At 36.5% G+C, this 23,004-nt stretch overlaps 1 protein-coding gene across 3 annotated transcripts in view; it reads right to left on the bottom strand.

The window, feature by feature from the left end:
- The window catches only part of LOC107100450 (transient receptor potential cation channel subfamily M member 3-like), a 185,399-nt gene extending 168,471 nt beyond the window's left edge, over window positions 1-16,928 (bottom strand). For all 3 annotated transcript variants that reach the window (XM_015398925.1, XM_015398927.1, XM_015398929.1), the window contains exon 1: window positions 15,795-16,928. In XM_015398925.1, the coding sequence (XP_015254411.1) occupies window positions 15,795-15,998 (204 nt within the window). In that variant the 5' untranslated portion in view covers window positions 15,999-16,928. The remainder of the gene's footprint in view (window positions 1-15,794) is intronic.
- Between the last annotated feature and the right edge of the window lie 6,076 nt (window positions 16,929-23,004).

The raw sequence follows: 23,004 nt of genomic DNA, 5'->3' as shown, positions 1-23,004 counted from the left end.
GGCAGAGATAAGTGTCCTCTTTTAAAAAAAATCCAAGAGTAATAAATAGGGAAAGGCAACAAGTTTGTCCAATACTAGGTGGAAGTGTAAGAACAGCCATTTGATTCCAAATGATTCGCTCTATATTTTTTATATTGAAAACATTAGGAAGTTATGTCATTTATTCAAACGTGGTAAATTATGCTTGCTTAATAATATTACTAAGTGGCAAAGAACACAGACAGAAAGATGCAAGTACAGTGATGAATAATTTTTTGGATGGGGGGAGTTCGCCCGGGACGCCAAATGGACTAGGACCGCCCATGAAAAGGTGAAAGGCTTTATAAACATATATTGTTTAATAGCAAACATGCTAATACAGTCCTTTTTGTTTCACATTTGCACTATATGGCATTGCAATGTGGTGAGAACTTAAGTGTTTTGTTTGTTTTTGTTGTTAAAAAAAATTCAATGTTTAAAATTCGGTGTTAAAAAAAAAGGCAGATTCCAATGAGACTGTTTTTCTTCCATAAGAACAGGACAATAGAAAAGTAAATAAGTAGTGAATTAGTGAAAAAAAAAACCAAAACACATAAAAACTAAACATTTCTTGGATGACAACTTTATGACTCATCCACCTCAAGTTAAATTGTCAATTTCTTTTTTTAATAAGAAACCTTGGTGGGAGTGATTTATTTTTCAGTTTGATTCTTTTTTCAATAAAGCAGATAAGTGTGACTGAGAAAATCCCAACAGTTGCTGTGAGACACACCTGTCTACTATTGACTGAGAGAAAAGGATTAGAGAGAATTGTGTGGGGTGACAAAGGAGAAAAGAGTGACAAGAATAGGCAATAAGAAAGCAGAGGAAAACCACAGGCAAGCAGGAGAAACAAAAGGAAAATCAGGTTGAAAATCACATGACAATTAGCCGTTTTGGAATTTGGGGATGTAATAAAATATGTTAATGTTAACAAAAAGCTGTGTAACCTTATCTCCACCATTTAAACATCTTAATGAAAATATTTCACTAATTCAAATCTAAAAACAATAATTGTCTCCAAGGGTGTTTTAGAAAATGGGGTATTTAGGGGGAGATTCACTTAGTGAAAAATGTTAGAAGTATTTAGTGATGGCCAATATAAAAACAGATTGCCATTTTCCTCTTTACCAAATTACAGAGAATAACACTGTATCTATGTGTGATGTGCCTCAGGCTGGGTTTGAGGCCATCTTAAAAGCTGCAACATGCTGTACGTTGGAGGTTATCTGGGCTGTGGAAGAGCAGCTGTTACTAGTGGAGAGGAAATTGTCACCCAGATGAAAGACAACCCCTGTAAAGCTGAGTCAAATATGCCAACCCCTGCTAGACTACCACTGAATAACAATTGGCTCTGTTTAAAAAAAAATTCTAAAAGGTTGAATTGATTAAAATGTTGCTTGCTTAGATGAGAATGCAAAACGGTGTGATGTTTATTCCAAATAAAAGAAATTACTTCAACATATCAGTTGTAGTTTATAAAAATTTTATAAAAATTCAAAGATTAAATCTAATTTTGTCTGTTCTTGGTAGCTGACCCGTCCAAAGCTATGAAACTTTTAATAATCACTTTTAATTAAGTTATCATTTTAATACAACCTCTCTATAAAAGTAGATAGGCTAAAGGACATGCTGTTATTGAATGAAAAGATGAGAAACTAAAAGTAGAAAAAAAGTAAATGACATATACTGCAAACCCAAAAAAATTACTCCAAGATGAAACTCCAAGATGGACGTTAATCAGAGGTCAAAAGGGTAAAAAAATATATATATATCTATACAACAAATAAAGTTCCATGAGAATTGTTAGTAATTTTCATTGATTCAACAGTGAGAAAGAATAAAAGGAAAAATGCCATCTGTAAGTAAGCCTCAACACAAACCACTGCTTTCAAAAAAAATAATAATCATCATCATCAAGGCTTACAGGAAAATATTTTGTCTACTGAAGACATAAAAGTGTAACCTACTGGAAAGTGTGCAAGAGATGCACCAAGAGAAGGAACTTCTAGTGCAAACACAAACATGGGGGAGGGGTTGCCACTCCATAGCTTCTGCTTTTTCTTAAACATTGTTAATCAATCAGTTCATGACTTTAGGCACACTTCTGTTACTGTGGCTGGATATAAAGGATATGAAGGAAACCTTTAAGCCCAATAGCAAAATGCTATCTCTGCATAGCCAGATCAGTCCAGAGACATACTGGCATGTCCTTAGGCAGCCTGTCTATATTCTAAATCCTCCAGTGGGATTGAATTGAAGAAATGAATGAATGAACAAACGGAAGGATGGATGGATGGATGGACGGACAGGATACTTTTAAAACTACCATTGTACCATTATTTACCTCTGTTGGGTAAATAAGCTGAGTAAATCAATGAGGGAGCCCTAATATTTTATTTTATTTCTACTTCTTTTCATTTCCTGACTGTTACATCCTTAAATTCTTAAGCGACTTTATCTTTAACTCTCTCAAGTTGTCTATGTTTTCTTGAATGAACACTTTTCTAATCAGATTAGTTTTCACCTGTAGTTTATGTTAAGAACAGCAGAAATAAATGACAGAACACCTGTATGGTCAGAGATAAAACCGATCCATCACTGAAGTCGCCTCACAATAAAAGTGATGTGATTGGGCCTCTTTCATTCGATTGACGCCCCCCCTTTCTCTGTGTAGACAGGCAGATCAGTGCAGTACCCACCTGATAATACCTCAACCCTGTGGTCCATGTCAGCCTGGAGCTCAAAGATGCACACCCACCTACACACACACAAGCACTCAGAAATCTATAAATTCCAGATTAGCTTTAGTGCTTGCCGATCTAATCTTCTGAGTCAACAGAGCAATGCGGACATGGCTCAGTGTCAGAAGCCAACATAATGAACAGTCACTCATTTCAACCTGCAGCAGGTATCCTATTTTTTCAAGCAAACTCTCTGTTTCTTTAGCACCCTGTGATTCAAAGAGATCAAGCTCGGAAACCTGAAGAAAAACCATCAAACATAAAAAGGGTTTTACTTTTTAGATTACTTTTCAAAATGTATTAACCTTATATTTTTTCTGTTTCTGGTAATTTAAAAACATTAACAATTTGTATAAGTTATGCTATAAAGGTTCATAAATATTTTGCATAAACCTTAAATTAAACAATGGTCTCCACTTAAATGTGACGACGTGAAAACAGGACCACTAAGGTTAAAAACTTTGCATTTAAAAAAGTAACTACCATAATTTTTTTCTTCTGGTGGGTGGTGGGGTGGAGTAAAACTGCATAAGTTTATTGGTTTCAAAACTATCAAAGGTAGTCAGTTTTCAAAGAAGCTGAAGTTGGGGCCATTTAACAGTCAGCTTTAATGTAAACATATCTTCACAGAAAATTACTTGATGAAAGTGAAAGTCCCTGATAAGAAAGAAAAAATGTGAAAATCAGGAAATTGAGAAAGTAAAAGTGCATAATATTATTGTACATGAAAAGAAGTGAAGCAAACTGTTTTCTGCTGTTTCCTTTACTTCAATTGGGTAAAAAATAGAGGTAGAATTTTCCCTTAGAAAATATGATATTCAAACATTTCTTTCTATCATAACTTAGAATAACGCTAAAACCATTGTGTAGCATGAATGCATCCACAATTTAGCCACCTGCTTAAGGAAAACAAAAGCGCCTTCTCTATAAATGCAATGAAATGTGTCTTAAATGTGTAGAGAGAAAAAAAAAATAAGGTGCATTATGTCAAAATATAACTTAGAAGTAAAGCAAAATAAATTTCCTAACATTTTACTACCAAAAACACAGAATGGTTTCACTTCTAGAACAATATTTAGAATCAAATTTAGTAATTAACTTTTTCACCCCTCTAAAGAAATAAAATAAATTAAGATTTCCGGTTTTAAAGAGAAATACAGGCAAAAAAAACCCCCAAAAAAAACAATGTTGTGCTTTACACCAACGACAAGTAGGGAGTGTGGACCAATACAAACAGAGAGCACTTCTTCTTATCTTGTTCACAAGCAAATTCTGCATTAAAAAATACTCCCAGGGTTAATTTGGATTCATTTACATATTTTGGTAAATATTTGGTAAATATACATTATATACATTATATAATATGTAGCAAAGAATTTTAGCTACAATTTGTATGTCTCTAATGTGCTTAAATAAAAGTAGTTACTAAAAAAAAGTACCCTGTAAAGTACAGATAATTAAAAAAAAAAGGCTGAGGTACTGTAACAAAGAAAATATACTTAATTAACATACACCTCTTTCCACATGTGGATCCTTAAGCGATTAAACATACAAACCAAGTCTGATCAAAACTGTACATGTTACAATACTTGAGGCGAGGGTACCAAATCTGGCCCCACACCCCTGTGGCAAACAAGTACATGGTTATAGATTTTATGGGGATCAACAGCATAACTGTCTACACCAGGTAATACGCATCAGGTTCCACTCATCCTCAAAGCCCAGAGCTCAGTGGATCTTCAAAGCCACAGTTCAAAGGTAGCAAGCAGCACAGGTTTCAGATCAGCAGCTTTCTTTTCAAACATGACTACATTTACATTCATAGAAATGTCTAGATTTACATAAAAAAGATAGAGCTTCCTATTAAAATGTTTCTGTAATTCGGGATTTGGCAAGAGCCTTGTCAGTGGAGGCTGAATGTTCAGTTTCTACATAAAACAGCCTCCATAAAAGGGGAAAATTGCAGTGTTTACTGCAGAAAACTAGTGTGGAGGTATGCCAGCCCTTTTGCTTTCATAAAAAAAATATAAAACTTCTATAAAGCTTAATAATACGCTTTAATTGAACTCAATCATTGAGCAAGAGCCAATTATGTTTAGCTGGTTTCCACTTTGATTACAGGATGAGACGTGTGAGCTCAGCAGGGGATAGTGGCAGATTAACTAATTTAGAAGGTAATTATTAATCCAGAAGACTCTTTGAACGGTTAGATGAGAGGGGCGGGGTCTTCAGAGTATAAAACCTGGATAAGACTGAGAAAGCAGATCTGATTTTACCTGTCACCAGCAGTTATTAATCTGACTAGAGAGACACAGATTGGTTGTATTGATTTTATAAATACAGAGAGGTATTTCACCTAAGCGCTGAACTAAAGTTTGGTTTAACAGATGTTTTTTTTTTTAATCGGAACATTTTTAAAATGAATTCATCACTTCCATAGTTACTGCTAATTAAGAATTATCAATAAGAAAGATAATCCCTAGTTTTATAATTATGAGACAATGTAAAAAAAGAAAAAACTAAATAATTAAAAACCCGCTAAAGGAAAAAAAAATAAAGCTACAATTAAATGCAGCACACACAAAAGAAGTACGTAGTAATTTAATGTGGGCTGTCTGATGGAAGCTGTTTTGGAGAGAGGCATGACTGAGCAATGCTTAACACATTTTTGTCTGCTCTGTCTCTTCACCTCTTTTCCTCTGTAGCAGAAATTAGCAGAGGAAATTCAGAGCAAGGCGGCTCGGAAAAGGTTTTAGAAGAGCTTTGATCAGGAAGCGACGGCGGTAATCTGACAGATCCATAAGTGGAGCGACTGAAATAAGGTCTGTTTTGTGAGAGTCTCTGCATGAATTTGGCACATCACCATGCTGTGTGTGTGAATAACTCCACCTTACCCTAATGTTTTACAATGCTAATTTTTTGTGATAATAGCAGTTTAGATTCAGTTTAGACTGTTTAAGCTCCACTTAAAACGCCTATCAAAACTTTTCACATCCCTTTCACATTTGTTTGTTTTATTACATTACATCAACAAAAACAAAAATTTATGTAACTAATAGAACTAGAGAGGTACATGATCTTTAACAAAAATGGCATGTACATTTACAGTTATCCACTAGAAGACTTTTGTAGATTTTTTTTTTTTTACCCGTATTAGAGCTCCAAGTCTTTTGCAGTATTACTCTACCAGCTTTGAGAATCAACAAACTAATCTTCTTCCATTTTTTGTGCAAAATAGTTCCCATTCGGTCAGGTTTGATGGAGAGTGTCTGTAAACAGGCAGTGTTGCCCTAGTTTCACCATTGGATTGAGGCCTGGACTTTAACTAGGTCATTCCGAACACAGTAATACTGTATGCTTTGATCTGAGATTTTACATTGTAACTTAACTGGTCATGTATGTTTAGTTTTGAAGACTTGCCTGACAGAGTTAATTTTTTTTTTTTTATTTTTTTTTTTTTTTCTTTTTTTTTTTTTTTTTACATGTATCTTCCCATAAATTCTAACTAGCCTCCCTGTCCATGTTGAAAAAGAAAATGAAAAAAAAAAAAACCTTCCTCATAGCAGAATATTCTCACCCCAGTGTTTATCTTTGGACAGATGGGAGGAACACAAACATGGCGTTTTACATAGCCATAAAGTTCCATTTTGGTCTCATTTAACAGAGCACATTCTTCTGTATCTTTGCAAGGATATGTTAAGATTTACTCTCAACTGACACTCTGCAAAAACAAACTAGAAATAATCATCCATCATCATTTCTTAAAATAGGTGTATTGGAATAATTTAACCAGGCCAATGGGATAATCTCTCAATGGAACGAGTGTTTAGTCCTTTAAAAATAATAGTCATGCACACTTAAAGAATAATGGAGTTGTTTAAATAAATTTACCAACTAAATAAAGCCTTTAATTTAGTTGGTAAATTGTCTTAGCTATTTGCTCAGAGAAGAAATACACTTATTTAATATAAAATGTTCAATCTTTGCATTGGAACTGTTCAGGCATATAGACACTATGTTAAAGTCAGACTTGTGAGGATTCCACATAGGCCAGTTGAACTGATGAAAGTTTTTCCCCTACTGTGATGTAGATCTTTGTTTTTCCCTTAGAGTTGATCATGAATATAATTCCCTCCTTGCCTGTTCTAACATTTTAAGTGACTGTTGCCATGAGGTTCCGCTTGATAAAAGTCAGAGGGAGGCGAGAAAGAAAGAGGGGATAGGATCTAAGGCGATAGGATCTAAGGGGAGAGGGAAAGAGATAGACAGGAAAGAGCACATGTAAAGACAAATCAGAAAAAAATAAACACAGAAAAGTACAGAAATTTCTAAAAGTCTGCTTCTAGATCTGTTATAGATGAGAGGGACATAAGAGAACACAATAACAGCAAAAGAAGACAACAGAAAACCAAAGTAAACTTAGAAAAAAACTTTATTATTCAGGGTGGTATATATCTGTAGCTGCATCTTAGTATTTAGTATAAGTGTGTTTCCCTGTACCAAATGCCTATGGTATGTATGTATGGGCAAGCTCATGTATGAAATATTTACAAAGCTTCTTCAGAAGGAAAATATGATCAATAGCAGGCATGGGCGTCCCCAGACTCACCCTATAGTGTCCAGGATCAATAAAGAGGCGACCCGAGCCCCAAATACTCAAAGGCCCTGTTCATACTTGGGCTCTAGGAGTTCAGGTGGGGGTAGGCAAATGCTCAACCTGACAAGTAGACACAGACAAATTCACATTCATCCAGTCATATTCACACAATCCCACCATTACACTCCTACAGAAATATACATCCACTGAACAGAGACACACACAAGGGCAGACACTAAACATATTCTTACACACGTCATACATAAAATTTCCTCCTGGGTCTAGGGGCCAACCCTCCCTAGGGGGAACTGGTAGCGGAATTCCCGGATCCCAGCGGATGGACAAGACATTGAAGTCAGAGGATGAAACCGAAAGACCAATGCCAGCCCCCCTCCTGCTCAGATTTAGCGTTCAGCATGTTGGACTTCTGTGTATTGAAAACCAGGGGGAGAATAGTTGTGCACCCACCCACACCAGAACTTCTTCCACTGTAAACCCCTAAATGTATTCTAACAACAACAACAACAACAACAACAACAGGTGGGCATGGGCATCGGAAGCAAAGCCAGGAAGACTAGCCCACCTCCCATGCTCAGTTCAAGAGTAAGTCCAACACTGATGGACTATATGTACTAATTACGTAAACTCTAACATCTATGCTTTAGATTTATGGGTATTTCATGAGGGGGGATTAATGTAAATGTGCACAACTCTTTTTTAAGATTTTCATTATCAAATTATTTTTACCTTTGGGTTTGTAATATTTATTGTGCAGTATGTGTTATTACAGCATAACCACAAACAATAGCAGTTCTCGTTTTTCCTGTGTCTTATACATTTCAGTAACCACAGAAAGTTCCCTCAATGCAACATCACAATTCAATCAGTTCAACATAATGAAAATGACTACATTTTTTCTCGTTAACACAAACTGCGTTCTTTAACAACCCTATTTTAGCAAATGATCCAGAACTCTTGCAGGGAAACAGGCAATTGCAGAGCTCTAATATTACTTCAACCTCCCATAAAATCACCTGGAGGGAAAAAGAGAAACAATGGATCTGGAAACACTCAAAATGAACTCATTTTATCTGTGAGAAAGAAGAAGGGGTAAATAAAAGCTATAGTCTCGTCTTGCATGTGTTATTGTCTGTCATTTTCAAAGTGAGAAAAATAATTAAAAAAAAGTCTTAGTAGTGTGTGGTATTGCATCTACACACAAAAATAAAAATATCTGCCAGCATTTTTCCACTTAAAGCGTTTTAACCAGATAAAGTCAGGGGCTGGCAAACTCAGTAATGGTTCAGAATAAGTTGGTGGCTGTAGCAAAACAAGTCAACTCCAGTCAACAGCAGCAGCAGTAGTATACATGAGTTTTTAGGTTAGTAATCACCACCTGCCCACACTTTTACTCCACTATCACAGATAATGACCCTCGGGTCATCAGTGGTCATTTTGTCAATGAAACTAAGTAATGCAGCTTTGCTTTGTTCTACTTTTAATGGACAGAGTTCATCATAACCTTTCAATATGAAAGTTTTAGAAGTTCACTATTTAAAGTATTACTCCCCACACTAGATAAGGTCTTAATTAAACTCCAACAAAAGAGGTCTTGCAAAGCATGGTCATGTAAAACTTTAATTTGTAACATCATTGGACATCAAAATAACCATGGCTACTCAGTTTTCCGTGTCCTTCTCTGTCTCCCATAAGCACAAAAACAATCCCATAGAAATAAGTATTTAAAGAGGCTTTGTCTCCTTAGCAAGTTCTCCCACTATGTAACACCTCCCACCGCGTTCCCCGCTAAAACAAACTCTGCATGATACTTCAAAACTGTTTCCAAAGTTACTGTTGCCACGCATGTCTGTCAACTCCCACTTCAACACACGTACTCAATCTTGAAACATCACTGCCATCAAATAACCTGCTTATTCGCACCACCAGTCTGCAGCTGAAACAGGGATTAAGTTGATTAAAATGTTAAGGACTTAGGTGGGCAAGCATGCTCAGTCTATATTGTCAGATCTGTTACAGTATAACTTAGCTTCACTGGAGTGCTAAGAGAAAGTGAAAAGAAAGTCTCAGGTGTGTGCACAATGGTTACAAACACAGAGTTAAAATACGATTCATAGCAGCACTGGGGAAATGACAGAAAATAAAGTCTTATTGCACTCCATCATGGTCTGTTACTGCAGGCGTTACGCTGCTGCTTTAGCTTTACTGTATTGCTGAGGGTGCACAAATATAGGGAAAGATTTCACATCTGTCTTTGTCCATCTGCCACCCACTGGCCTTTCTCCAGACAGCTTTCTCATTTCTCCTTTGTCTTAGCTGCTTAATTTCCTTTAATTATAATAAACTCTACCTCATAGGACAACGATTTATGAGCCAGCAGTGGCTTTTCATATTAAGAATGACTTTAGGAAAAACTGTGTCTGTTAAAAAAAAGAAACAAAATACTGAACAAGATTTTAAAAAGTCTTAAGAATTACATTACAGTGGCTTACATTTACACTGCTCATTCATTTAAAAAAAACACAACATTTATTGTATATTATTGGGATATTATGTGATACAGTAGAACAACAAATAGTAGTACACGATTGCGTAGCAGATAAAAATCGACCTGCTAAACCTTCGGGAGGGCTTGTTAAGCTAAAACAGCTTGTTTAGAAGAGGGCTGAATGAGGAGGTTTTGGTACAGACTGCTCAAACAGTAAAAACATGCACAGATACCTCATTGATAAACATTTTTATTTTCAAATGTAGCATTATAAGATACCTTTGAATACATACATATTATAATCAATGATTTATTTATAGGTTTTCAACTTATGAACTTAAAAATTTAAGTTGGATCAACTTGATTCAACTCCTTTTTACCAAATGAAGCAATTCATTTAAAGATATTTATTTCTCGGTGGATCATCTAAATAAGTGATCCTCTTAATTGTCAATCACTCTGGTTATATGTACGTAAGGCCGTCCTACGTGCTTGCCCCATTAGCTATCTTTTTCTGTGAATGCACACTTTCAGGCGTACATCTGTGGTGACCTATGGTTTCAGACAGCCATTGAAGCTCCCCTTTCTCACCGCAGTTCTTTAAATAATGGCCGAGGGTCGTAGAACCTCAAGAAAAAGTGTCTATGAAGTGTATAAGAAGAAATGAAAAGGCTAAAAATAGGCAGATATATCCCAGAATGCTTTGCTTGGAGAGACAGCGGCCCACTGTCACCATAGGCTGCCACTACCCGACAGCGGTAAAGATGGCACAGGCACTACGAGTAGACCAATGAGAAAGTGAGTTCAATATAAAGTCTGCTATATATTCCCCGCTTTATATAGTGATTGAGGGATTTAGGGGTTAGGGCGGATGTTCGGGTACAGTAAGCTTGAATGAGTAACTTTTAACCTCTTAACATCCACCTCATTTTGGGAAATCCTCGCCTATTTTGCATACCCAAATGGAAAAGCAAATAACTTTGGAACTATAAGCCCAAATTAATGTGCAATACATTATTTGAAAGCTAACACCCTCTAGTTTCCTAATATATAAAATGTATAAAAATAAAAAAAATTTGGTGAGTAGAACACAGACCAACCTGCATCAGTTCGCCCACGAGCTGGTGGGTTTTAAGAGGTAAAACAGAGCATGCAAGAGGAGAAATGGGCTCGTGCATGCTCTTGCATGCAAATTTTTTTTATTTGGAGAAGGTGGGTCTTTTAAAAAAAATTTGAGAAAATCCTCCACAATACCTTTAAGTTGGAGCAGCATTTTCATTTTAGAGAGCAGTTGACTGAAGATAAAACATCCAAGTTCAAGTTTATATGCTTCTCTAAGAATAAATTTTGAAAATTAATAATCATTTCATTTATGTTATATGCTTTAATCATAAATCATATTTTATTTTGTTTCATATGAAGTCAGAGGGAAATATGGGGACTTTGAAAGAAACAATTTGTGACCACTATCTCCAGCCATACATATGAATCAGATGTATTTGTACTGATCATTCTAGGCTTGTAAAGTGCATGTGAATAAAAATAACGACAACTCTGCATTAAGTCATTTATTTTGTGCCATTATATCATTGCACATGAGCTATCAATTGTGTTATTTTGTGTTACAATCTGACAAGTAAGAAATAAAATCACCTATTTTACATTATTTATTTAACTAAGTGCAGATGAAACAAAGTAGGTTATAGCAAAATAGCTAAAGCCTAAATGCGTACCGGTATGTTAATAATTCTAATCTACATAATTAAAATTGTCAGAATTAAAAAGTTGGTTACTATTGACTATCTTTAAGGTGTTAAACATGGATATTTTGGACTAATTGAAAATAATTTTACTGATAGAAAATATTTCTGTAAATCATGACATGAATTGTTATAATAGTTTTTCATAATTTTTAATATTTGATGCCATCACTGTTGCATTATATTCTGATATTCCTCAGCTCTAAGCTTCCATTTTATTTACAAATGTCCATCCTGTTTCTACATTTCAATCTTTAAACACTTGTAGTGGATCTAAGGCAGATCAACCAACACGGAAAGAAAAAAGCACCAAAGCAAATTACTTAAAGAGGCTTAACAAGCTAATATAAAAGAAAAGTTGTTTTCTGAGAACTCCTGTAAAACCTCCAGAGAGGATTTTACAAAGAAGAATTCTTCATAAAATAAAGAAAATTATGTTAATGTTTGAGCATCGTCTTCAGGAGACTGTTAAAGAACAGGAATGTATTCAGTAAAGGGTTTCTCCAGTTCAATATAGATTGTTGCATTTAGTTACATTTAGTTTTTTAGGAATCAGGGTTAATGATGCATCATAAATACAGCATGGGGTAGATCCCTGAAATATCAATAAAACATGTTTGCTTTCTTAAAAACTGGATAAATGGCTGAATTGTTTGTGTCAAAAAGATCATACAAGACAAACATATATTTTTATATGGATCATAATAATTCAGGTTGTACAGTATTCGTGCATGTCAGACAGTTTGAAATGCATTCTATAACTCTACTTTTATGTTTCTCAAGAAAAAGTAAGATCTAAGTGATTTACTTCTTATAATTTCCAGTATAACTATCAAAAAATAAATTATGAAAAAAATAAAAGTTGCAGACCGATGAAGTGTTTCCAGAGGAACCAATAAAACTCTGATCTTTTCTGCCTTCTGTCTCATTAAGTAAAATAACACTTTCTTTTATTGTTCATTATAATGAGAGTCCAAACACATTGAAATGTTCAAACACTTTTTTCTCCCCATTGGAAAATAAAAGTCTTTAACGGAGAAAAATGCATTTATAGATTTTTATGCATTTTGTCTGTCAGTGAGCTTTCTAACTTTAACATGATGGACTTCAAATTGTTTTGAAATGACCTTTCCCAGATTCATGGGCAGCTACAGTTTCTTTTCTAAGGTCAGCATTCAGGTCTTTTCTTTTGTGGCATGCACACCACATTTATTTAAGGCATAAATAAATAAATAGTCAAAGTGGGCATGTGTAAAATGTCTAACCACAAAAACGCTGACGGTTCTCTCTAAATGTCTCTTGAAATAGTTAAACCATGAAAAACATTTTGAAAAAACTCATGACTAAAAACTATATCTGTATGACTTAATGCATCAACCCATAATAGAATTACTGGGTATTTACAGGTTGCAAAATATTTGTAAAAATTAAGACAAAACAAAAAAGCTGTTTGTAAAAGAATAAAATATGATCATGTTTAACCATTTATTCACATTTGCTTCTCTGAAGCATATTGGTATGTAATTTTGTGATTAAAAGTGGCTACATTGAAAATGTTAGAGGTTGTGTGTTTTCAGGGTAAATTTATTAATTAAATTTTTTTTTTTAGTTTGCCATCATGATGGCAATTAAAAGAACCACTGAGTGATCAGCAGTGAGTCTTATAAGGGCAGAAAACAATCAATGAGGAAAAGGCACAAAATGAGCTTTGGGCTCCTTATTGTCCTGCATTTGTGCCTTTTGGGGGGGCAGAGGGCCCCAGAGAGACAAAACTATCTACAGTCAAGACTATAAAGGTCCCAATATAACCTCTGATGAAACTGATTACAACTAAGCTGAACTATGAACACAGTAAGCAAAGTACACAAATTAAAATCTTCAAAAACTGAAAGTTTTTTTTTTGTTTTTTTTTTTTAATGATGGTGGGGTGGGAATTCTTCTAAGGTCTCCGTGAAGCACAGATGGCTTGATGAACTGCAGGGCTTTTACTTCGAGAAATGCACAAACCAAAACACAAGATCACACATTTAGTCTCTGCAGATTTGTGTAAACAAAAAAGTGAGGATCTAACAAGAAGAAAACACCAACTGTAGCTAGTATATAAAAACAGATTTAGATTACAACATAAATAGTGTGAAACCTGGTAGAAGTAAAACCACAAACACCATGATCACAACATGGAGTCCAATAATATAGTGGCTAGAATCAAAGTTGATCTCATAAGTTTAGGATATCAATTCTGTAATGGTGTTTGTTTACACTTTTACAGCAGCTACCACTAAATGATGTGAGGTCTCCACTTCTACCAATACTACAAAAGAATACCACTAATAGGCTTAAAATATATACAAATTATTGACTTTAAACACATTTAAACTATGGTCATGAAAACATTTTACTTAGCAAATTAATATTTAAAAATTAAACAAAAATAAAACTCACAAAACCTTTGTAATTATTTTCTAAGCAATTAATGTGCCACTTCTTTAATACAGATATTTAAAGGTGTAACAAAAGAAATACACATTAGAACATTAACGTCAATTATTAGAAGTCAAGAGTGGGGTTTTCTACCTCTAGCTCCTCCATCATCTCACTCTCCCTATACTTGCCTTGAGCTCTAATTCCCATACAAAAAGATCACACAGTATTGGATTTTTTTTATAATGTCTGCAATTTTCCAGTTTTCCAATTTCTTTGTACCATCTTCTAGCTTATTGATCCAGTCACACACAAGATCACAGAGAACCACACAAGTGAACTAACACATTGATGCACACTAGAAAACCGATGATTTTAAAGTATCTAATGATTAGAGACTTTTTCTCTATTTTACTGCCAGCAACACAGATCTCAGCAGACCTGTCTCAGCTTATCATACTTCATCACCCATATATAAATGCAGCAGAGGAAAGACAAATGCACGCTTCTGCTTTTAACAGCATCAAACTTTTGTTCTTAAAAACATATTTAAGCACATCTGAAACACTAGATAGTATCCCTATGGTAACTAATGCAAAAATATCATCTATATGAGCAAACCAAGGTAGCAGCTGTTTCAGGAGCACAACTGAAAAATCAGAAATGGATCTCAATTCTGCATCTGAGGATCTTTATCAACCCACTCGTCTCCGAGATCAGTTGCTGGTGCCAAATATTAAGCAGCTTCAGTTATGCTGACCTTGATCCATAAACATCAGTGAAGTTATAAAAATAGAGCTGAAGGGATCCTGAATCTACCAGATTTACATTGCAGAGAAGTTTGGTCATTGCTCCAGTAACCATGGAGAATATTTCCAAAATAAGAAAAAGAGAAAGAAAAGAACAAAGAACCCAATTGTGAGCAGAAAAAATATCCAACCATACATCTGTGAATGTATGTCAGAACTGTTCCCTAACCTTTGGCTCTAATTGTAATTCTATCAATAATTATGAACTCTAATGCATTATTTAGGCTTTTGAAACGCAGCTTTACTGCCGTAATTCTAATGATTAACAAACTAGGTTTAACAATGAAACATGTAGGTTTCTACTCTTTTTTTTTAAACACACAGTTCTACTCTGATTTATATATTGAAAGCTATTGATCACAGTGTCAGTGATGCATGTAAGAAACTTGATATTAATAAGAATTTGACTTTTATTAGTTTTATATTATTAGCAATATTTGTAAAAATAGAAAAACTGACTTGCTTTATACTTTGTTGATTATACTATGTACAGTTAAGTCATAAAATAAAAAACCATAGCCAGAAATATCCCTACTTAAAAAATATGACGCATCTTACCATTATTGATAAATAAAAGCAGTTATATCCTTGATTAAACAATTGCTTAGTGACACCCTCCCCTTTCTCACATGCAAAATGTATGGGGCTTATTATGGACATGAAACACAGGGATTATAATCAGGAGTTATTTAGGTTTGATGCTCCTGGGAAAGATCAAGCATCAAATAAAATACCTGTTGGCACCAGGTTGATTTTAGATATTTTCTAAGGTAACAAATAACTTAAGATGATGTATCTGGAATCTACTCTTCCCAACAGCTTTTCACCCCCCATGTGAGGTGAAGGCTTTCCTGTCCCATTTGCCTCCCAGCACCCAGGTGATTGATTGATCATTGGGGAACAAGTCAAGGGGGTCTGTGTATCCTAGAAGTATCTTACCGGTGGCTGCTGAGAGTTGAGCGCCCCCCTCTTGGTGGAGCCCCCTCTGGAGCTGAGCCTCTTCCACGACTCTGAGAAACGCCCCCTGGCGGTGGGACGCCCCGGCCCAGATGCTCCAGACGCAACAGATAAATCATCCCGAGTGGAGAACGCACGCTCCCTCCTTAACTCCCTCCGCTCTGACCACTTCTTCTTGGATGCCATCGGTGGTCAAATTCGGTCAAGGTATGTGGAAAGTAGAGCAGCCACGATTAATCGAGGAAGCGGGTCTTGAGTCAGACTGGTGCCACAGGTGGCATCTCTTTTCAAGTCTCTACTACCTGTTAACACTGTTTCACCTGTTCCTCTACAATCTTAAAATCAATGTAAAGGCTAATCTTAGTTCCTTTTATCTCTTACTGTTATCCTTTTATTTTCACAGCTCTTCTTCAGCTCAAATCCATTCTTGCAATCTTTATGTCTTTGTTGGTAGAAGCTTCCTCTGAGGAAAACGGGAGTCAGAGCGAAAGGTGGGGAAGCAGAAGGTCCTCCTTGCTCCCTGTTGCATGTGCTGTTACTGTGGCTCAGCCGTTGATGTTGTTTTCTCTCCTCGCAGAAAGGGAGAGAGGGAAGAATAGGGAAACATGGCAAGGCAAAGAGGGAGGGAGACAGAAGCAGGGGTGGGATATTTAGACCCGGGTGAAAAAGGGCATGAAAATAGAAAAGAAGGAAAGGTAAATAAGCAAAGCCCAGTGTAAAAAAGATCAAGCTGCAGGTGGAGAGGACAAAAGAGAGTAAAGAGAAGAGCAAGAGACTTTGGAGTGCAGAGGTCCTGTTGAATTAGGCTTAGAGATGGTCTAAGATGTCCAAATGCAAAAACACCTCTTCAGCAAGTCACTCTCTCTGTGAACACTGTGCTCCGAATACCCACTCCCTCTGAATCTCCATCTCCTCTCTCTCCTGCATCTCCTGCTCTCTGAGCTTTCATTTACCATGTCATTCTCTGCTCCTCCTTTTTTCACTCAGGATTCTTCTTTTTCATGTTTTACGGTTCACCAGTTAACCTACCAAACACTCAATATCTCGACTACAATCTTAAAAGCAGAGATTGATTGCAAATAAAAGCTGACAGTTGTAATCTCTCCCTCTGCCTCCTCCGCTGTTCTACCTCTCACTCAAGTCATCAAACGTGTCAGAATCTATGTCATTGTGATGGATCGTGGAGTTGTAAGGGGAAGGGGGGGGTGCCTTCATTTCAGTGCATCAAGATATTACCACAAGACTTTAAAATGCAGCTGCAATATTAGGGAGAAACAGTAGATTTGCAATGAGGGTTGGACATAGAGGCAACAAGTGAGATAATGGAATGGGAGACGGCATAAGAAGAGGTGACAGTGCCTGAACACTGGGGACATTGTTGCCGTTGCTCAAAGCAACCACTCACCACCTGGGAGTACTCGACAGTGTGTATTTATCTGTGTGAGTATGGCTTGACTGGGAAAGTGAGAGACAATGAAAAAGAAAGAGATCCCCTGAAGAATGAGAGTAGGGAGAGTGGGATGAGGGAACAAGTGACAGTTGGAGAGCAAATGACGGAGATACACACAGACACAGTCAGCAGAAGCTATTGCACACAAACACCTGCATGTATTAATTAGACAATACCGATTTAGTTCAGAAGTCCACATTTGATTTGAAAATTTACAAAAATAATGCAGCAAGAAAATGTGAAAGATTTAAATGAATTTAGATGTCCTGTTCCTTCAAAAACACCTCTTCAAAGATTACAAAGTTTGGCACCTGTTGATTAAATACAGGCATTAAAGTATTTCTATTTTAAACAAACTGGCTAGACCACAATTATCAGTCAGTCAAGCTATAGGTACAGAAGTCTCCATGGCTGAGTGACTGAATCAACCCATACATTACCAGTTAAAACGCAAAGTGGTGGAGAAATATAGATTGAAAAATTATGCTTCTCTGTCTGACTATCTGAGTTCACTTGGCAGTTTCCAGGACAACTGCACTGGCCTGAATGCATTGTGTCAGGTAAAACCTATGCTACGGAGGATAAAATGACAGTTTCTCAGTGGTTGGGTTGGGCCCCTTTGTTCCAGTGAAAGAAAATCTTGATTCTTCAGTTTGGCAAAACCTTTTTTTAAAAATTCAAGCCCCCGATATTACATTTAAATGTTTGATAATGTGCCAATTCCTGTTCCAACATGATTGCACACTAAGGCAACAAGCAAACACCAAAAGAGCCAACCTCTACAGTATCCTGACCTGAACTTGATAAAACAACAATCTATATAGAACAAGGAAGCCTTCAGTCCACAAGGGCAACTATTTGAAACTAATTAATCAATACACGTTTTGTGCACCCAGGCCATATATATATCACAAAAAATAAGACTAATAACTTTTAGAACCTTCCTCCTCCTTGAATCTAGAATAAATTACATAATTCCATCATCAGCGTGCCACTCAACTCTGGGGTAGTATCTAAAAAGGTGGTATCAAAAATTTTTATATGCATTATATGCTTTCTATTCATGATTCCTTGTGTTCAAACAGCGACCTTGTCATGATCTGTAGTATTCTGTGTTTTTTCTACATTTGCATTCTGCTAATGTCTACTTTGTTTTTCCTGATAGTCTTCTTTGTTCCTTGATTTAAAGAGTACTCTTACCTCAGTGTCTTGATTCCCTGCAGTGGCAAGCTGTGGCTCATACCTGTATGCTCATTAACTCAGCTGTCTTAAATTCCAGCAATCAAGCTCTCCTGTGTTTTGTTGTTATCTCAAGGTCCTATTCTATCACAATCCCCCATTTGGATTTTTTGTTTTTGATTTTCAACCTTAAAAAAAGATAATAATCCCACCTGCCGCCACTCTGTATCTGAGTCCCTGACGCGTTGAAGCTTTCGGGCAGACATCATATACAACCCTATGTTCATCAACAGGATTTCACACAAGTAAATTTGTGTGTGAGAGCAGAAGAGAACATAATTTTTCAATTTTTACCTCCTGACAAATACCACTGACAATCATACAGACACGCTGATCATTTATACACAATTTCAGCACAAGCTGCACTTTTTCCTTACTTCAGTCCCATCTACATATGATTTCTTCAAGAATGTTTATAGATTTTGAATGTTTTATTATTATTTTTTTTTTTCTGGGAAGAGTTGCAAAGCTGTTTTAATGTAATACTTTTAGTTAGTTATTTTAAGGGTAGTTTTGCGCTTTTGATCTCTAAGCTTGCCGGTTTTCTTTTTATTCAGATATTAGTCTGTAATAAATGGGAATTCTGGGCAGCTGTCTTAAATAAATTTTATCCATCCATCCAACCATTTCCCCTCACTTGTATTGGTGCCTTTGCCTATCTCTGGCAGTCTAGAGGCAAAAGGTGGGGTACACCTGTACACCCTCACCAGTCTGTTGCAGGTCACAATGAAGACCCTTGATTCTTTATAAAATATTCCTGTGATTTAAAGAGTCCAACAGGTTTAGGGGGTAGGACTATTTTTAAAGGCATTTTTTTAATAAAGAATGGAACGATTTATAAATAGACAAACAGAGAGACAGAAAGACAGGCAGGCGGACAGACATGTATTATCATTTTGTGAAAGGTCATAATTTGACTAATAATAGCAATACCAATCATAGGTTCTATAGTTGAGACCATAAAGTAAATTGTAGGACTTTCAGACATGATCTCCAACGTCTGGTTGGTAGCAGTCATTTCAGGACTGGTACCAAAATCTGGATGAGTTTACAGATGCTGGGATGTGATTCACCAGCTTCTGTGAGGACAGCTGTATACAGCAATACACCATGGAGAGTTAAAATAATGACAAACCCTGGTTTATAAATAAGCTCAGACAGCTAAGAGAGGAAACAGATGAAGCATTTAGACGTGGGGGCAGATACTTGTTTAGGTCAATAAAGTGCAGGTTTAGTAAGGAGGTGTGAGACACAAGAAGGCTGTCTCTTAGAGATACAACATACTAGTTCTCTGCAAACACCACTATATCTGCATAGTGCCTGCAAACAGATCACAAATTATAAACCCAAAGCCCCCCCTTACTCCATGAACGACTTTTGACTGTAGTTAACATTTCAATGTGTTCTACAACCAGTAACTAACTCATTCAGCTCCAGTCCATCATTTCTTGCCCTCTCTTCTCAAAACTGCCTCTACCCACCCCCCTTCTCTCTCCATCTCAAAAATAGATGTTATTAAACTTTTTAAGAAGCAGAAACCCCATAAAGCAGCTTGACCAGACCCTATTTCCCCAGCGAGCCTTAAACACTGTGCCAGTTGTCTCTGGCATGCACAGACAGTTGAATATGCCAGCCTCTGGTATGCACAGACATGCTATATGCCAGCCTTCCTCAATGTCTCCACCATCTTCTAAAATGAAAACAAGGGATACTTTCATGATTTTGGCACTAATGACTGGATTATTTGTTCATTACTTCCACCTGCCAAGCCCCTCCCAGTTTTTATTACCTTTTATCAGATCCACCTGTTCCAGCTTCTTTCTAAACGGTTTGGTCCCAGCCACCAATGCCAGATTATTCAAGCCACAGGTGAGAGTTCTCTAGTGTAGCCAGTTTGTTACTCTGATTGCCTTATCCTGAACAGTTTCTGCTCCTGGACCTCCTGAATAAATGCTTTTATAAAACACTTCAGTCTGTCTGTGTGAATTCTTGATCCAACGTTCTGAGTCCTGACATATACAGAACTAAATGACTTAAGACATGTTGCCGACCTCTCTAGTAATGAAGTCCTTCAAGCGCTTTGTGCTGATCCATCTTAAGTCCATCCCAGACCCACTTCTGGATCAACTGAAGTTTGCATACAGAGCCAAATGGTCCATGGATAAATCAATAAGCATGGCCACAGCCTGCACCAAATGGACTCCTCAGGAACCTATTCCATGATTCTGTTTGGAAACTTTAGCTCTGCCTTAAATGCCCTTAGTTTGAACCTGCTGCTGCTACAGCACAAGCCAAACCAGCTGAGTATGCCTGACTCCATCTACAGATAGATCACATACTTCCTGACAAACAGGAAGCAGAATGTTAAGCTAGGAAACAGGGCTTTTGATTCCATGACTATAAGCCTTGATTACCCTAAAGATTTAGTCATTTCCTTACTACTTTTCTCCCTATACATCAACAGCTGCACCTCCAGTCACTAGTATGTCAAGCTCCTGAAGATTGCCGACGACACCATCCTTACTGGGCTCCTCTCGGAGGGGCGCGAGTCTGCCTACAGGTGGTAGACTGATCATTTGGAGACCTGGTACAGCTAGGAAACAGGAGCTCAATGCTCAAGATGGTCTTTAAAGGAGTAAACCCCACCCTACCCTATTATTGTGTGTGACTACTAAGTCATCAAAAACCCCATTTACACTACCCTCTGAAAACCGATCCGTGCTGCGCTTGAATCATTAACCGTGCGGAGCTCAGTTCCTTACAACCATTTACACACCATGCCAGCGCGGTTCCTCACCTAGTAGTGGTGATCTATGGAGGTAAACAAGCGGTAAGAGATAAACAAGCAAACCAACATGGCAGTGGAAGGTATGTTTTGTTATCATTGTGATATTTGGTTGCTTGCGAAGAGTCAGGCACAAAAGGCAGCCTTTGGTGAATTTACTTGACAGAGTCGGCTTTTGGGAACGCACAAACGATAGTTTAATCAGGGCTTACAGATGCAGGAAACAACGACAGACATCAAGGTTCATATTATTGCTAAGCAGAATCACCATTGGAAATTGTGTGGCAAGGTAGGGAAGCTAGTAATTTTTCTGAATGTCTGTGGTTTCATGATTACAGAAGCTGACTGTAAGGAGATGACACAGTCTGCTCAGGCACTCTTTGTTAGAGCCAGAAATGAACCATTCGGAGCCCTACTGATGAACTACTACCATTTTAGCGCCATTCAGTTGTGTCTGGCACGGTTCAGTTCAGTTGTGCGTGCCATTTACACTCTACAGTTATCTCAGTTATCGTGCCTGGACATATCTCGGCACTGTTTTAAAAGGGTAGTGTAAATATAGACTCCTTTCACTTTCTCTTTTCCTATTCATTAGCAGCCTGTTGTGGAAATCTTTCATCCCCCACATTCCAGCTGATCTTCAACTCAACTATTCTTTGTTATTTGGTTTTACAGCTTGATTAAATTATAATTACAAGAGCACTGAACAACACATTTAATTGTTTTTGCCTGCTAAGTAATTGGTTAATTTATGATTTTCAATTAGTATGTGCCCATTCTAACCTTAACTTTCACCCTTACAAATATGCAACACCTAATTGAATTTGGAGTTCAATTTTAGGACCAGATAGCAGCAATGTATGCAAAAAAATAAAAACTTCTAAAAATTCTGTTTAAGTACTAAAACGGCTCTACCATCTAAGAACTTTCTTGATTACATTTTTTATATACCGGTATATGAGATACATTTTAACACAAATGATAAATAAAGCTCAAATATCATTTTGCTAAGACAGTAAAATGAGAGAAACACATTTTCTAAAGGTTCCTGCCTGAGTAGCAGTAGCTAAAAATATGTAGTTTTCAATGCATGATATAATACTGACTTCCTGACACCGGTATTATATATAGTTTTTAAATTGGTATTCTTCTACTCTTTTAATAATCTTTTATTAAAAATTGTCTTAGAATCTGATAGCAAATAGTCTAGTGCTATTACTAGACTTATTTTATATAACAGTGAAATAAAATATATTCCCAATAAAATATATTCCCCACCTCTAGCACAGCAAAATTATCCAATAATTTGTAATTGCAATACTTCTGTAAGAGGTTTGTGCTACATCAAAAAACTGGTATCTAGTTCAAGACCCAGAATGTTGGTTTGAATAAACAATATGGTACAATTTTTTAAACATAATCTCCTTTTCCCATAAATAAATCTTTAAAAATAAATAATATTATTTTATGACCGAGAGTAAGCAAAATGGATATTTCTTAACCAGAGAGAGGGAAGCACTTTAAATCGTCATGATACTGAAATGTAACTTATGAATAAACCTGCCTTGCCTTATTAAAAGGGAAGTCATAACAGGTATGTTCTAAAACATGTAATTGTAGCAACTGCAACTTTCTTATTCAGTCTTCTCAAGTAAAATTATTTTAATTTCTGCTTTAATAAACTGTTATAGCAAGGAAAGAAACACTCGTTTCCTTAT

Source organism: Cyprinodon variegatus, unplaced genomic scaffold, assembly GCF_000732505.1.
Source record: "Cyprinodon variegatus isolate N-32 unplaced genomic scaffold, C_variegatus-1.0 Scaffold973, whole genome shotgun sequence".
NCBI lineage: Eukaryota > Metazoa > Chordata > Actinopteri > Cyprinodontiformes > Cyprinodontidae > Cyprinodon > Cyprinodon variegatus.
The sequence above is the reverse complement of the archived record's forward strand: the minus strand, read 5'-3'. Positions and strand labels throughout refer to the sequence as shown.